We start from the raw sequence: 14,427 nt of genomic DNA, 5'->3' as shown, positions 1-14,427 counted from the left end.
CCGCCAACTGGTCTTCAGCTTCTCTCTTAAAAATATTAAAAACATGCATTAATATGAACTTTCTGTTAGGTTATAAAATAAAAGATTTACCTGAAGTATCTAATTTCTCCGTAAACTCTTGAAATTTGGCGTCTCTCAGGCAGTTATTTTTATAATTACGATAGCTTTTATCGTATAGAAACCTGTTTTCGCTAACAAATTGAATTAGTTTTTGTTCAATTTTTTTAGATATTTCGTTTGTTTTCAATGAACAACTGAAAAATTAATTACTTTCCTGCAAGACGAGTAACTGTTAGCAAACGTGTAAGCGACTTGTTATGCATTCGTTAAAATATTTGTTACTTTTGTCCAGAGAGTGTGAAAAAAGTAACACATAGCTATTTGATGCTCAAAGGTTATCTCGCTCTAACCAATGGAAAATATCGCATGCTGCCTTGTTCTAACAGAATACATACATTTGTTAGCAAATCTCTTTACAGTATGATACGGGTAATAAATTCTTTTGTTAGCGCATAGCTTACCTATGTGTTAGGGATAACAAAGAGTATTTGTTACCCGAATGATTATTAGTGTTATTATTTTATATTATCAGTTTATTACCTTTAACATATAAACATTGTTTCGTCAAGCGACATTTCTATATTTAAAACAAAATAATGAAATGAATTGTAAAATTGAATTGTTAAAAATTATTTTAAGAAAATCGATTACAAAATACTTACCTTAATAATGCATTCATAATACCAATCGACTACTTACCTTAATACTTACCATAATCTGTTACAATATTTAACGAAAGTTGAAAAGGATTATACTTCCCCCTTTTTAATACATATTTATATTACCACTAGTTTAAGCCGTTAGTTTTAAGATTTAGGCTTGGCAATTAGATTAAGAAATAAAGAACTCTCTAATGCAATTGAACCGTGGAATCGACCGGACGCGTTTTCATTTTTTATCGCAATTTTCGTGACAAGCAATTAGGCTTCTTATATATTATATTTTATTCGCGCATTCCCAAGTTGTATTTTCGCTTCTCAAAAACGCTTGAGAATTTTCATGGCGCTCGAGCAGGGACTTGATGCGTGAGCTAAGAATATATTTTATTTAACTTTCGTTTTAGCCAACTATTATCGTTTCTAATTGCCTGTCAATCGTTCGGTTTTCGTTCTTCGGTAAAGTGAAGTGAGAACAATCACCTAAAACAAAGAAATAAATAAAAAAAAATAATAATAATAATTTACTAAAAATACATATAGATATACATACCTATGTATATATGTGCATAATTCATACATATATATAGTGGAAGTGACCAAGTTTTGCAGTGATAGTAATACCTAATAATAAAGAATTAAAAAACATAAAATATAAAACAAAAAACTAGAGTGAAAATAAAAAGAAAAAGTGGCGGGAAAAAGTATTTAACGTGAATACTTGAAAAAATACAGTGGCCAAAGATAAACGTAAATATATGTATGTATATGTGAAGCTGAAAAATTTAAACATAATATAAAAACCAAATAGATAGCTATACATATACATATATATACGCATAAGTATATATGTATTTGCCAAAGCCTATGATAGCAAAAAAACAAAGGAAAAGGGAAGTATCGTGGATGCAGAGAGAGCTAATAATACATAATACGTAAAATACAAAAAAAACGGAGATATACAGTAGTGCAAAAACTAAAAGACCGAAAAACGAAGTGACAAGATTTCTAAATCGGGCTGGGCTGTGCCTTACGAAGAAATTAACAGTTGGAACAGTTGGAAGAAGCCTTTCGAGAACTGTTCAAAAACTGTTGAAAGTGCCGCAATCAAACTAACCGGTAGAAGCAAAAGTGCCGGTATAACCAATCCGTTGCTTCTACAATCACTTCGTTGCCACAACGCCGCTGCTAGCATCGTCGCTGCTACCATCAAACCGCTGCTGCCATCAACGCCGCTGCCTTCGTGGGAATGAGCTTCCGCTGCATTCTGTGCAAAAGGGACGCAAGCGCCGGCAAACAGCCGACGCACCAGGTAACGAGTGCGATTTACTGAAAGCAGTGCAAAAAAAACAAGCAAACAACAAAACAAGTGCACTTTCAGTTTTTGGCTCACCTTTTTCACTTTATACGTATTGCATTTTATTAATATTGTGCATATATGTATATACTCGTATACATACATATATCGGGTGATTTTTTAAGAGCTTGATAACTTTTTTTTAAAAAAAAACGCATAAAATTTGCAAAATCTCATCGGTTCTTTATTTGAAACGTTAGATTGGTTCATGACATTTACTTTTTGAAGATAATTTCATTTAAATGTTGACCGCGGCTGCGTCTTAGGTGGTCCATTCGGAAAGTCCAATTTTGGGCAACTTTTCGAGCATTTCGGCCGGAATAGCCCGAATTTCTTCGGAAATGTTGTCTTCCAAAGCTGGAATAGTTGCTGACTTATTTCTGTAGACTTTTAGACTTGACGTAGCCCCACAAAAATAGTCTAAGGCGTTAAATCGCATGATCTTGGTGGCCAACTTACGGGTCCATTTCTTGAGATGAATTGTTCTCCGAAGTTTCCCTCAAAATGGCCATAGAATCGCGAGCTGTGTGTGGCATAGCGCCATCTTGTTGAAACCACATGTCAACCAAGTTCAGTTCTTCCATTTTTGGCAACAAAAGTTTGTTAGCATCGAACGATAGCGATCGCCATTCACCGTAACGTTGCGTCCAACAGCATCTTTGAAAAAATACGGTCCAATGATTCCACCAGCGTACAAACCACACCAAACAGTGCATTTTCGGGATGCATGGGCAGTTGGCCACCAAGATCATGCGATTTAACGCCTTTAGACTATTTTTTGTGGGGCTACGTCAAGTCTAAAGTCTACAGAAATAAGCCAGCAACTATTCCAGCTTTGGAAGACAACATTTCCGAAGAAATTCGGGCTATTCCGGCCGAAATGCTCGAAAGTTGCCCAAAATTGGACTTTCCGAATGGACTCACCTAAAGACGCAGCCGCGGTCAACATTTAAATGAAATTATCTTCAAAAAGTAAATGTCATGAACCAATCTAACGTTTCAAATAAAGAACCGATGAGATTTTGCAAATTTTATGCGTTTTTTTTTTAAAAAAAGTTATCAAGCTCTTAAAAAATCACCCGATACTTATTATTACATATATTGTGACTTACATATACGAAGTCAAGTGAATAAGGGATTTTGGGATTTTGCGGTAGCTCTTCATTTTGAAATAAAGGTGAAAAAATTATTAATTGCAAAATTAAATTATTACATTTTTCGCAATTTTTTCGATCCGCGTTTGCAATTATCGTTCGTTATTTCGCAATTTTTGTCGATTTCCGTTCGGACATTTTCCGATTAAATTTCTTTATTGTGCTATTGGTCATTTTGCGCATTTATTGGTTTGGCTTTCGTATACTTGGGAATCGATATTATTTTTTTTCGTTTTCGTAACCGATTCCAAATATATTTGTTGCCAACCTTGATTGCATATTGGTTATACATATATTTTTTCGTTTTCGTTGTCGATTCTTAATATATTCGTTGCCAAACTTTATAGTCTTTTTGCGAAAATTTAATTTAAACAAGTAAAATGAGCAAGCCAAAGCCAACTCTCGCAAACCTGTCTTCAAGTAAGGAGTTGACGGACTTACAGTCGTTAAGACGTCAAAGAACGGTTGCGGGTAAATAATTACGAATTTTCGGCGGAATTCTGGATAATGCGAAGTATTTCGGCTAATCATCCAGACCATAATATCAATGTTAATGGCTGGAAAATTTCGCACAATATTGAATTGGCGGATCCAGAATTCCATGTAAAAAAGTTGACATTTTATTGGGTGCAGAAATATTTTTCGATCTTCTAGCTGTTGGCCAGATTAAAAATGGTCCTAATCAATCAACATTACAGAAAACCCTTTTAGGGTGGGTTGTATCTGGCAAATACGTCAGCAATCGAAGTTCTCCTCCCAAATTACATAGCACATTATGCCAAGCTGAAGAACACTTAACGTCAATAGTAGTCCAAAAATTTTGGGCTCTAGAAGAATTACCTTCAGAATCAAATGGCATCAAATTCACACCAGAGCAACAAGAGCGTGAACATTTTTTCGTTAATACTACTCAAATATTGCCTTCAGGACGGCTTCAAGTCAGAATGCCCTTTAAAGCTGACCGTAAGTTACTCGGTCACTCATATGAAACCGCAGCTCGGCCCTGGAGAGAAGGACTTTAAAAGATCCAGAACTTCGTGGAATGTATCTGGACTTTATGAATGAATACAGAGCATTGGGTCACATGAGCCCAACAAACAATAAAAACCCGATTGAGCCACACTACTTCATTCCGCATCAATGCGTTTTAGGGCCCGAAAGCACAACAACTAAATTACGTGTTGTCTTTGATGCTTCGAGTCGATCTTCAACTCAAATAGCGTTGAATGAACTTTTGATGGTAGGTCCAATCATCCATTATACTCAACTCTTCTTCGTTTTTGCTTTAATAAGTATGCACTAACAGCGGACATTACTAAAATGTACCGTCAAATAATTATGCATGAAGAAGACAGAAATTGTCAACTTATTTTGTGGAGAGAGCATCCTTCAGAGCAAATACATATTTTTCGTCTTAAAACCGTAACATATGGCACTGTGCCTGCTCCATTTCTCGCAACACGGTGTTTGCAAATGCTCAGTGATGCCAGTTCGATGAAATATCCACTCGGTTCATTGGCCATCAAAAGAGACTTTTATGTTGATGATTTATTAACAGGGTCCGAAAATTTTGAGTCTCTAGCTCTTTTGAGAAGTGAGGTAATTAAAATATTAAACTCGGCCGGATTCACTTTAACGAAATGGTTTTCGAATCACCCTAATTTTTAATTGCACTGAAAAGTCATTAAGTTTCAATGACAAAAATTCCACTAAAACTTTAGGAATATATTGGTTGTCGAAAGAGGATTTGTTTCGTTTTGTTTTGGATGACAATTTTAATGATCTGCGAGCTACTAAAAGAAATATATTGTCAGTTTCTGCTCGCCTTTTTGATCCTCTTGGATTACTAGCCCCTCTAGTTACCAAAGCAAAAATCTTATTGCAAGAGCTTTGGATCCAAAAGCTATATTGGGATGAGTCGATTGCTCCTTGACGCTAACTGGCAGAACTTTAAAGCCAACCTAATGCAGCACATGTATGCTGCTTACTGCAAAATCTATAGTCGCTCCGCTGAAGACCAAGTCTCTCCCGCGTCTCGAGCTCTCGGTAGCACATCTTCTTTCGAAATTATGGTCAAGAGTAGCGTCTATGTTGCGTAGACTCTTTGAAAATATTACATTTTGGACAGACTCTGAAATCGTTTTACATTGGACTAAAACACATCCATCCTCAGTAAAAACCTACGTCGCAAACAGAGTGTCCGAAATTCAAGAGTTGACTGACAAAGTACATTGGCGTCATGTGCCAACGAAACAAAATCCTGCGGATCAAGTGTCTTGGGGTTGTAACGTGGACGAATTGAATAATACGATATGGTTTGGCGGTCCACAGTTCCTCCTAGAAGACCCTGCATTATAGCCAATTAAAACCACTTCCAGCTCTCACCAGAAGACGAAGCATTAGAGAAGAAGAAAAATACGTTTACACTAATTTCAACTACTGAGAAAAATTCAGTATTGGACCTTATTGAAAAATTTTCTTCTCATAAAAAATTGCTTCGTGTGGTCGCTTACATAGTACGATGGATAAGGCGACCACCAAAATCCTCCATGGGACAGGATCAGACTTCAGAAGAGCTAAACTTGAGTTTTCTAAAAATTGCACCGGTGGTCCAACATTCAGAATTTTCGCATGTTATTCAAAAATTGCATAAAAGCACCACCCTACCCGCAAACTTGCAAAAACTCAACCCGTTTTTGCATGAGTACTCGAATAGGCCTCTATCGTTCAAATTAATCCGAGTAGGAGGTCGCCTATTAAATTCACCTCTCCCATACGATGCCAAATTTCCGCTTTTACTAAATAAAAGTTCGCACTTCGTTATAACGTATTTACGGTTCCTGCACATTCGAAATCACCACGCTGGGGCTAAAGCGTTGGTTGCGCTTCTTCGAGAACGCATATGGCTAATTAATGCCCAAAAAGCTTGCAGTGGAACCGTAAGAAACTGTATACATTGTTTTCATTACAAGCCGAAGTTGCAAAACCAAATAATGGGAAATTTGCCAGTCGAAAGACTTCGAGCACTACGGCCCTTTCTTATATGTGGCGTAGATTTTTGTGGTCCGATATACACATCTCTAAAAATGCGCGGTCGACCACCCGTAAAAACATATATTGCAGTTTTTGTTTGCTTTACTTCCAAAGCCGTACATTTAGAATTATCTTCTAATTCATTTATTCTTGCCCTAAAAAGGTTCATTGGACGCCGAGGAATGCCGACGAAGATCTTCAGCGACAACGCCACCAATATCGTCGGCGCCGATCGCAAGCTGCGCGAGCTGAAGGAGGCGTTTCTAGCAATGGGTCCAGCATTGAAGAGATTCGCAGCAGACGAAGGGTGCAGCTTCACCTTTATACCACCAAGGGCGCCGCACTTCGGCGGATTATGGAAAGCCGCGGTGAAGTCCGCTAAACACCATATTGTTCGCGTAATTGGCAACACGCCACTCACAGCAGAGGAGCTAGCAACACTGTTGGCCGAAGTGGAGGCCATTCTCAACTCACGTACCCTAGTACCCCTGAGTCAAGACCCCAACGACGGCAAGGCGTTAACACCGGCGCATCGACATTTCTATATCTAAAACAAAATACTGAAATGAATTGAAAAATTTAATTGTTAAAAATTAAATTAAGAAAATCGATTATAAAATACTTACCTTAATAATACATTTATAATACCAATCTACTACTTACCTTACTACTTACCATAATCTGTTACAATATTTAACGAAAGTTGAAAATGATTATACTTCCCCCTTTTTAATACATATTTATATTACCACTAGTTTAAGCCGTTAGTTTTAAGATTTAGGCTTGGCAATTAGATTAAGAAATAAAGAACTCTCTATTGTAGTTGAACTGTGGAACCGACCGGACGCGTTTTCATTTTTTAGCAATTTTCGTGACAGGCAATTAGGCTTCTTATATATTATATTTTATTCGCGCATTCCCAAGTTGTATTTTCGCTTCTCAAAAACGCTTGAGAATTTTCAAACATGTTAGCAGGAACCAGCAGTAACAAGCATGTCTGTTACCCATTTGTTACTTCTAGCAAATTCAATTATTTTAAATAAACTTCAGTTTTTTTATTATTTCGCTTTATTTAATAATAAAACAAGAAAAAACGTTAACTTCGGTTGCACCGAAGCTAAATACCCTTCACAGGTGCATTTCTGTTAGTAACTATGTGTTCCGTTTGTATGGAAGCTATATGCTATAGTTAACCGATCTGATCAATTTCTTCGGAGATTATATTGTTGCTTTAGAAAATAACATATACCAAATTTCGTTAATATATCTTGTCAAATGTGAAAGTTGTCCATACAAGAACTTGATTTCGATCGTTCAGTTTGTATGGCAGCTATATGCTAGAGTTAACCGATCTGAACAATTTCTTCGGAGATTACATTGTTGCTTTAGAAAATAATATATACCAAATTTCGTAAACATATCTTGTCAAATGTGAAAGTTGTCCATACAAGAACTTGATTCCGATCGCTCAGTTTGTATGGCAGCTATATGCTATAGTTAACCGATATGAACAATTTCTTCGGAGATTACATTGTTGCTTTAGAAAATAATATAAACCAAATTTCGTGAATATATTTTGTGAAATGTGGAAGTTGTCCATACAAGAACTTGATTCCGATCGTTCAGTTTGTATGGCAGCTATATGCTATAGTTAACCGATCTGAACAATTTCGTCGGAAATTATATTGTTGCCTTAGAAAATAACATATACCAAATTTCGTGAATATATCTTGTCAAATGTGAAAGTTTTCCATACAAGAACTTGTTTCAGATCGATCAGTTTGTATGACAGCTATATGCTATAGTTAACCGATCTAAAACATTTCTTCGGAGATTACATTGTTGCCTTAGAAAATAACATATGTCAAGTTTCGTGAATATATCTTGTAAAATGTGAAAGTTTCCGTACAAGAACTTGATTCCGATCGTTCAGTTTGTATGGCAGCTATATGCTATAGTTAACCGATCTGAACAATTTCTTCGGGGATTATATTGTTGCCTTAGAAAATAACATATACCAAATTTCGTTAATATATCTTGTCAAATGTGAAAGTTTTCCATACAAGCATTCGATTCCGATCGTTCAGTTTGTATGGCAGCTATATGTTATAGTGGTCCGATATCGGCCATTCCGACAAATGAGCAACTTCTTGAAGAGAAAGTGACGTTTGCAAAATTTCAAAACGATATCTTAAAAACTGAGGGACTAGTTCGTATATATACAGACGGACAGACAGACGGACATGGCTAAATCAACTCAGCTCGACATACTGATCATTTAAATATATACTTTATAGGGTCTCCGACGATTCCTTCGGGGTGTTACAAACTTCGTGACAAACTTAATGTACCCTGTTCAGGGTATAATTGTATTTACTTAAACTAATAATTTGCCTATTATTATTACATTCTGCAGAAAAATAATACAAGATTAAGTTTATTTCAGTATAAAAATTATAATTCTAAAAATTCATATTTTAAAAGTAAAATTAGACACTTCAACTAAAAGCTAATATGTACAACTTAAAACTAATTTATACAATTTAAAACTAATATATATAAGTGATAATAAGACTTATATTAATTTAGCCTTAAGTTTACGTTTTTTTTTGTTTAAAACGGTTGTGGCTTAAGGACACAAATCTCCGGAGCTCCCCACAGATTGTGTTTTTGTCCATGTCAGGAAATATATCTAAAATGAAACGTTATAAGTTAAGGCATTCAAATATATACGTATATCAGTAAAAAAAAAAACCTACCAAAAGCTAAACCTACGCACTTTAGCTTCAGTAAGGATTCCTTCTCTTTGCGCCCTTCTAAATTGTAATGGTACATGGCCATCCACACTGCCTTTTGCGCCCTTTGACTTCAATATTAGCCTCATCTGTTATAAAGAAAAAAAATGACAGTAAATTATATTACAACCGCATAACATTTAAAAGCGAAATATTTACCATTGCATCCATGCTTTCCTTTTGTGAAAGGTTGCGTTCCACGAAGCGCACGAGTTAATTGTGTAGAGCCAAGATTAAATAAAAACACAAAGTTGTTATAATTAACTGCACTCTACTTTATTGGTTCTTCTGAACTGAGGTGAAAATGTGAATATCACTAGGGCAAGGTGGATTTTTGATTTCGGTTAAAAAGTCACATAAAAGTTATTTTTTGTGAAAATTCCAAAGCATGGATTTGTAGTGCGAGTCGTAACCTTCCTTTTGATAACATTGGTTTGATAAAATTCTACAAAAATTTAAAAGTTATAGCCATTGGCGCAAAAAACCTGATTTTACGATTTTGAAAAAAGGTGGGGAAAGGTCGGGCCAGTGTAAATCGATTAAAACATGATTGTTACCGATGAAAAACGTTTATTTATCAATGGAAATGAAAGAGAGATTCATAAATAATAAGAAAAATAGGAATTGGCGAAAAAAATTATTCCGACTCGCAGTGGATGCAGGTATAAGTGTTCGGGTTCGGTCCGGCACATTTCAAGTGAACCCCTCGATCACAAACGATGCAATGGGCCGTGTTTTGACGATTCTCGTGCTTCGGCATCTTTTTCTTGCAAATCGTGCAAAAATCGATTTCGGTTTCGGTCGAAGACGGGCTTCTCTTCCGTGGCGTCTTCGATTTCAATGCATCACGGAGCTGTGGAGCCGAAACAAGAGACAACGACGATGATGCAGCACCACTTGTTGAAGCTGGGGCACTTGTCGATGCCTCCGACGTTGACACCTCCTCATTCGCAGCAGTCACAATGGCATCACCAGAGGCAAGAACTCGACGTTGATTGTCGGCGTCTTTCTCTTCGTCACCGAACAAATTTTCGCCGCTCAGTTCCGAAGCGACAAAGTCAACTTCAGTGAAAATTTGCGGGGTTGAACGGGTAGATGCCAGTTGTTCGGAAGCCGGATTTGATGGTTTTCGGCGTTAACATAACATCGAGGCACTGATCGACAAGGAGCGGCACATGATGCAGATCGAAAGTGACACCAATGTTGGACTTTTTCCATGCATCATGCTTCACGGTCATCATGCCTTTAAATGGTGCAAATACCGCAACATCTGGCGGCTGCATTTTGTGCGTGCATTTCGGCGGAAAAGACAGCAACGTGATGCCATGATCCAACGCCAAATCTATCGCCTCGATCGATAAATGCGAACCGTGGTTGTCCAGCAGCAACATGGTTGGCGAATCGGCATTAGCACCGGTGTGCTTGATGAAATGACGCATGAATTGAGGGAATACGTCAGCGTTCATGTAACCAGAACCGTTCGCAACACCAACAGCGCCATGACTCGCATGAGTCATAAAAATCTCTTTTATGTTGACTCGGGGAAAGAGGAAGAATGGTGGTATAGACTGGCCACTAGCGCTGACGGCCAAAGCCAAAGACACAATGGTGCCTTTTTCGGCAGATGTTAGTGAGCCGACCTGCTTTTGTCCTTTTCGCACGATGGTTTTGACAGGTCTGGTTGGCACGGTCGGGCACCCGGTTTCATCCATGTTCCATATTCGGTGAGGTTCAAACGGCGTCTTACCGAGAACGGATGAAAGGTTGGCAAAGAATGCATCGACATTCTCTTTGTTGAATCGCTTCGCACGGCTCTGGCTTACTTGCTCTGGTGTTCGCAGTGACAAATTCCAACTTTCCGAGCAAATTCATACGCGAGCTTACGAAGCTCCATCAAACTAATTCCATAGTTGATGTCGCTGGCCTGGAGAATGTAGCGCTGATACCTTCTCTTGTTCGATGTTGAAGATCTGAAATAAAAACAAAATTATTTATTATTCGATGAAAGAAAAAGAAAGAAACCAGCAAAACTCACTGTTTTGTGCCCATCGTCGTGCTTTCAGCCAGCAAATTCTTCATTACATCGGCATTGGCAGTAGTAACGTCGATGCTCGCACCATCAAATGCTGCAATATAACGCATCAGGTTGGTCCTCGCAATTTTGTGTGCCGTCGCAGATTGTCGAACGCTGTTGTGATGTATTTTCACCGACTTGATCGCCTCCAAAATGTTGTCTAAATCAACAATTTTCTCTTGTTTGGGATAGTACCGCGGCATAATGACTAAAAAAAATTTTTCGGAGCACGAAACTATCGGGAAATGTTGAAAAACTATTGTGTTGTTGAAATTCTGCACGAAAAATCACTTATACACGTCAAATATATGAAGTTAGCATGTCAAATGTAAAAAACTATGTGGCCCGACATTCCCCAAACGCTCATATTTGCAAAATGGCGTTGGATAATGAACACAATGTAAATTTGTGCAAAATTTCTTTTGTGTGTCGAAGGCTAAAGGCTCAACTAATATTATAAACATATTTACCTGGATGAATTTATTGGAAAATGTGAAAAAAAATCAACTGTACACAGAGTTGAGAAAAAACTTTCGGAGTGTCGAATTTCTTTTTGTTGTCGCAGAGAGGTTATAACACGTGTTCACAGCTCGAGTGCTATATAGAAACCACGGTAGAGGAGGAGTAAGGTCACTATCAGCTGATGCTATGTAAACAAAGGCACAGTGGAAACGGCAAGTGTAGTCCGGGGTTGAGTTTCTATTGGAATCCAAGATGGCCGACTTTTAATCAAGATGGCTGACTTTTGACCGGAAAATGGTTGCATTGCGTTATTTTCTTAAAATGTATGGAAAAGTTGTCCCAAAAATATTGGTTATATATAAAAGTTTAATATATTTTCTAAAGAAAATCGTTTTATTTTAATATATATTCTTAAAGATGAGAACAATATGAGCAAATACATGAAAAATTAAGTTTTTTATTTATGCCTCTTTTTAACTTACCACAGTAATAAATGTTCACCACAGAAAAATGTTACGAACAAATAAGCAACCATGCCGAATAGTGGGGTCCAGATTATGCTCATTCACAGCCATATTTACATTTTTCCCATCGTAACGAAGGTTTTTGCAAGACAATTTGAGTTTATTTCATGGTTAAATGCTTTACGATGGTTTATTTAGTTATTTGAATCTGGAAGAAGTGTGCAAATTTCCCTTGAGACGATAAATAACAGATCGGGTTGGGATTTTATTCCAATAAAAGTACGGAATAACTAAACATGGCCTCGTTAATACTGCTGCGTAATGGGTCAGGTGCTGTTCCAATTTTATGATTTAAGAGATGTTAAAGCGATACGCGATGCTGTGAAGTACTCAAATGTATTTATGAACTTAGTTGGTCGTGAATTCGAGACAAAATTTTAAAATCAATGACGTGCTTGTGGAAGGTGCACGTCGCATTGCTAGGTAAGCTAAAACTTTATTTCAAAAGATTTACCATGTAATTTTTAATTTTTTTTATAGAATCAGCAAAGAAGCTGGTGTAGAACGTTTGATTATTTGTCTGCTTTAAACGCTAGTCCCAAACCAATGAGCTTTGTGTTTGAAGGTGGAAGTAACTTTTTGAAGAGCAAATACTCCGGTGAGCACATTCGGATGTTGTACGAGCTATTGTCAATTGCGCTTAGGATACCGATACTGCTGGTCAGCTTTATTAAGCTGTTGTGTAGGTTTTGAGCAAAATTGAATTTACATACTTTCTAATATGCTAAACACCCACCTTGCAGACCAAAGCGTTACCAGTTGAGCGAATTAATTTATTGGTTTCATCGTGTTATGCGCAAAAATGAAAAATGGTGTGGATACCGTCGTTAAGACATGCGTTGCGATCCTAGCTTCTTATTGTAAGCCAAGTTCACTGAGCTTATCTGTCCTGAACAACCTATTGGTGAGCTACATACGGAACGTGTCGATCGCGAATGTATTACCGATGTCGTTCCCTCCGACATACCGTGGTTGAAGAATTTTGGTGTACAATTGACCTCCATGGAAGAGCAAGTACCATGGGAATTGTGACCATATCGTGCTGCGCAATATTATGATGCCGAATTGGGAGAGTGGGGAGAACCAGCTCCACCAAAACCGATAGAACAGCGGGAAGAACTACGCAAATAATAAACAACGCTCATCAAATGAAAGTTGGCAGCGTTGGTGACCAAGCAGCGATTTGAAAAGAAACATTTGCATCAACGCGAATTACAATTCGTCTTTACATCTAGTGAATTATGGTCGATTATGAATGGTGTGGAAGTTGATATTTAAACTTAAAAAAACAAATAAATGTAATTTGGCTAATAATGAGCCGCTATTAAAAATTAAGGAATTTGAGTTGTATTTTTAATTGGGCCAAACAAGTTATTATCGATATGAATAATTTCAAACGGAATATATTTCGAACAATCATTTATTTTTTTAAATACTATGCCAGTATTGCTACTGAGCATGGCAAAATAGTGTTGCGTAAGCTAATACTTTTACTACTATATAGATATTGCAAATTTAAAAAATTATTTCTTTAAGAATCCTTTTTATTTAAAAACTTAGCTTAGAACTATAAAACAATGTGGTAAATCTGTTAGGATAATCAAACACTCCATTTGCAGCTGTCAACCTATACTAGGGAAAAAAATATCGCGCTGGCCCGGGATTCTTTTGACATTTACAGTGTTTTGGGTACTTTTATTAAAAAAAAATTTTATTATTTTTATATTCCGCCACGCCCAATTTAATATTTTGCAATTTATAGAAAACGATTTCCAAAGTTTGTATTTCTTCTGATGTTAGTATTATTCACCATAATATTGCTATTTGCAGCAATGATATTGTTTTGGATTTGTTCAATATTATCATTTAAAATTTTTATTTTTAACATAATATCCATATAAAATAATTGTGAAAGAATATCGTTGTTAGACTGATTTATGCTATTAAATTTCTCTTTAATTTTTTGCCTATCCAATTCAATTGTTTTAGCTAGTTTTCTCATAGTTTCGTTGAAATTATTATTTATAAGTATATTGTTATTAAAAGCTTCTATCATGTTGTGGGTACTCTCATCATTGTACTTATATGATTTTCTATTTCGGATCTGTCCTCATCATCCATGGTACCAGCTATCCATTTGAAACCTGAACCTACGATGTTGAGTAGACCTCTTTTATTTTTGTTTATTTGGAGGGTATGTAGTCTAGTCTTAGCTTTATTTATTTCTGATAAGAGAAGTTCCTTATTATCTATTATTTTTAGTTGTTCTACGTTTTCTTGGAGGTTTTCTATTGTCTTTCGATTTCAGTAAG

General features: G+C 36.6%; 3 protein-coding genes across 3 annotated transcripts; 2 read left to right on the top strand and 1 right to left on the bottom strand.

Annotated features, from left to right (window-relative positions):
- The first annotated feature begins 6,442 nt into the window (after positions 1-6,442).
- Positions 6,443-6,811, top strand: LOC120781066. The gene has a single exon (XM_040113218.1). It carries the CDS (start codon positions 6,443-6,445, stop codon positions 6,809-6,811), a length of 369 nt encoding a protein of 122 aa, XP_039969152.1.
- A 3,308-nt stretch (positions 6,812-10,119) lies between these two features.
- Positions 10,120-10,767, bottom strand: LOC120781063. Its single transcript, XM_040113215.1, has one exon. The coding sequence runs from the start codon at positions 10,765-10,767 to the stop codon at positions 10,120-10,122; it is 648 nt and encodes a 215-aa protein (XP_039969149.1).
- Positions 10,768-12,175: 1,408 nt separating this feature from the next.
- Positions 12,176-13,429, top strand: LOC120781064 (NADH dehydrogenase [ubiquinone] 1 alpha subcomplex subunit 9, mitochondrial-like). Its single transcript, XM_040113216.1, is given in 5 exon segments — positions 12,176-12,486; positions 12,488-12,538; positions 12,596-12,627; positions 12,630-12,797; positions 12,859-13,429. Coding segments are annotated over 5 exon segments (381 nt in total). The 5' UTR covers positions 12,176-12,376; the 3' UTR covers positions 12,879-13,429.
- The last annotated feature ends 998 nt before the right edge of the window (positions 13,430-14,427 follow it).

The sequence above is a fragment of the Bactrocera tryoni genome, unplaced genomic scaffold, assembly GCF_016617805.1.
Source record: "Bactrocera tryoni isolate S06 unplaced genomic scaffold, CSIRO_BtryS06_freeze2 scaffold_250, whole genome shotgun sequence".
In the NCBI taxonomy this organism is placed as follows: Eukaryota; Metazoa; Arthropoda; class Insecta; order Diptera; family Tephritidae; genus Bactrocera; species Bactrocera tryoni.
This window is presented reverse-complemented; position numbering and strand designations above follow the sequence as displayed.

Bases quoted from the DNA above. Each gene is read 5' to 3' on its own strand.
- LOC120781066 (XM_040113218.1), top strand. From the start codon at position 6,443: ATGCCGACGAAGATCTTCAGCGACAACGCCACCAATATCGTCGGCGCC.
- LOC120781063 (XM_040113215.1), bottom strand. From the start codon at position 10,767: ATGGATGAAACCGGGTGCCCGACCGTGCCAACCAGACCTGTCAAAACC.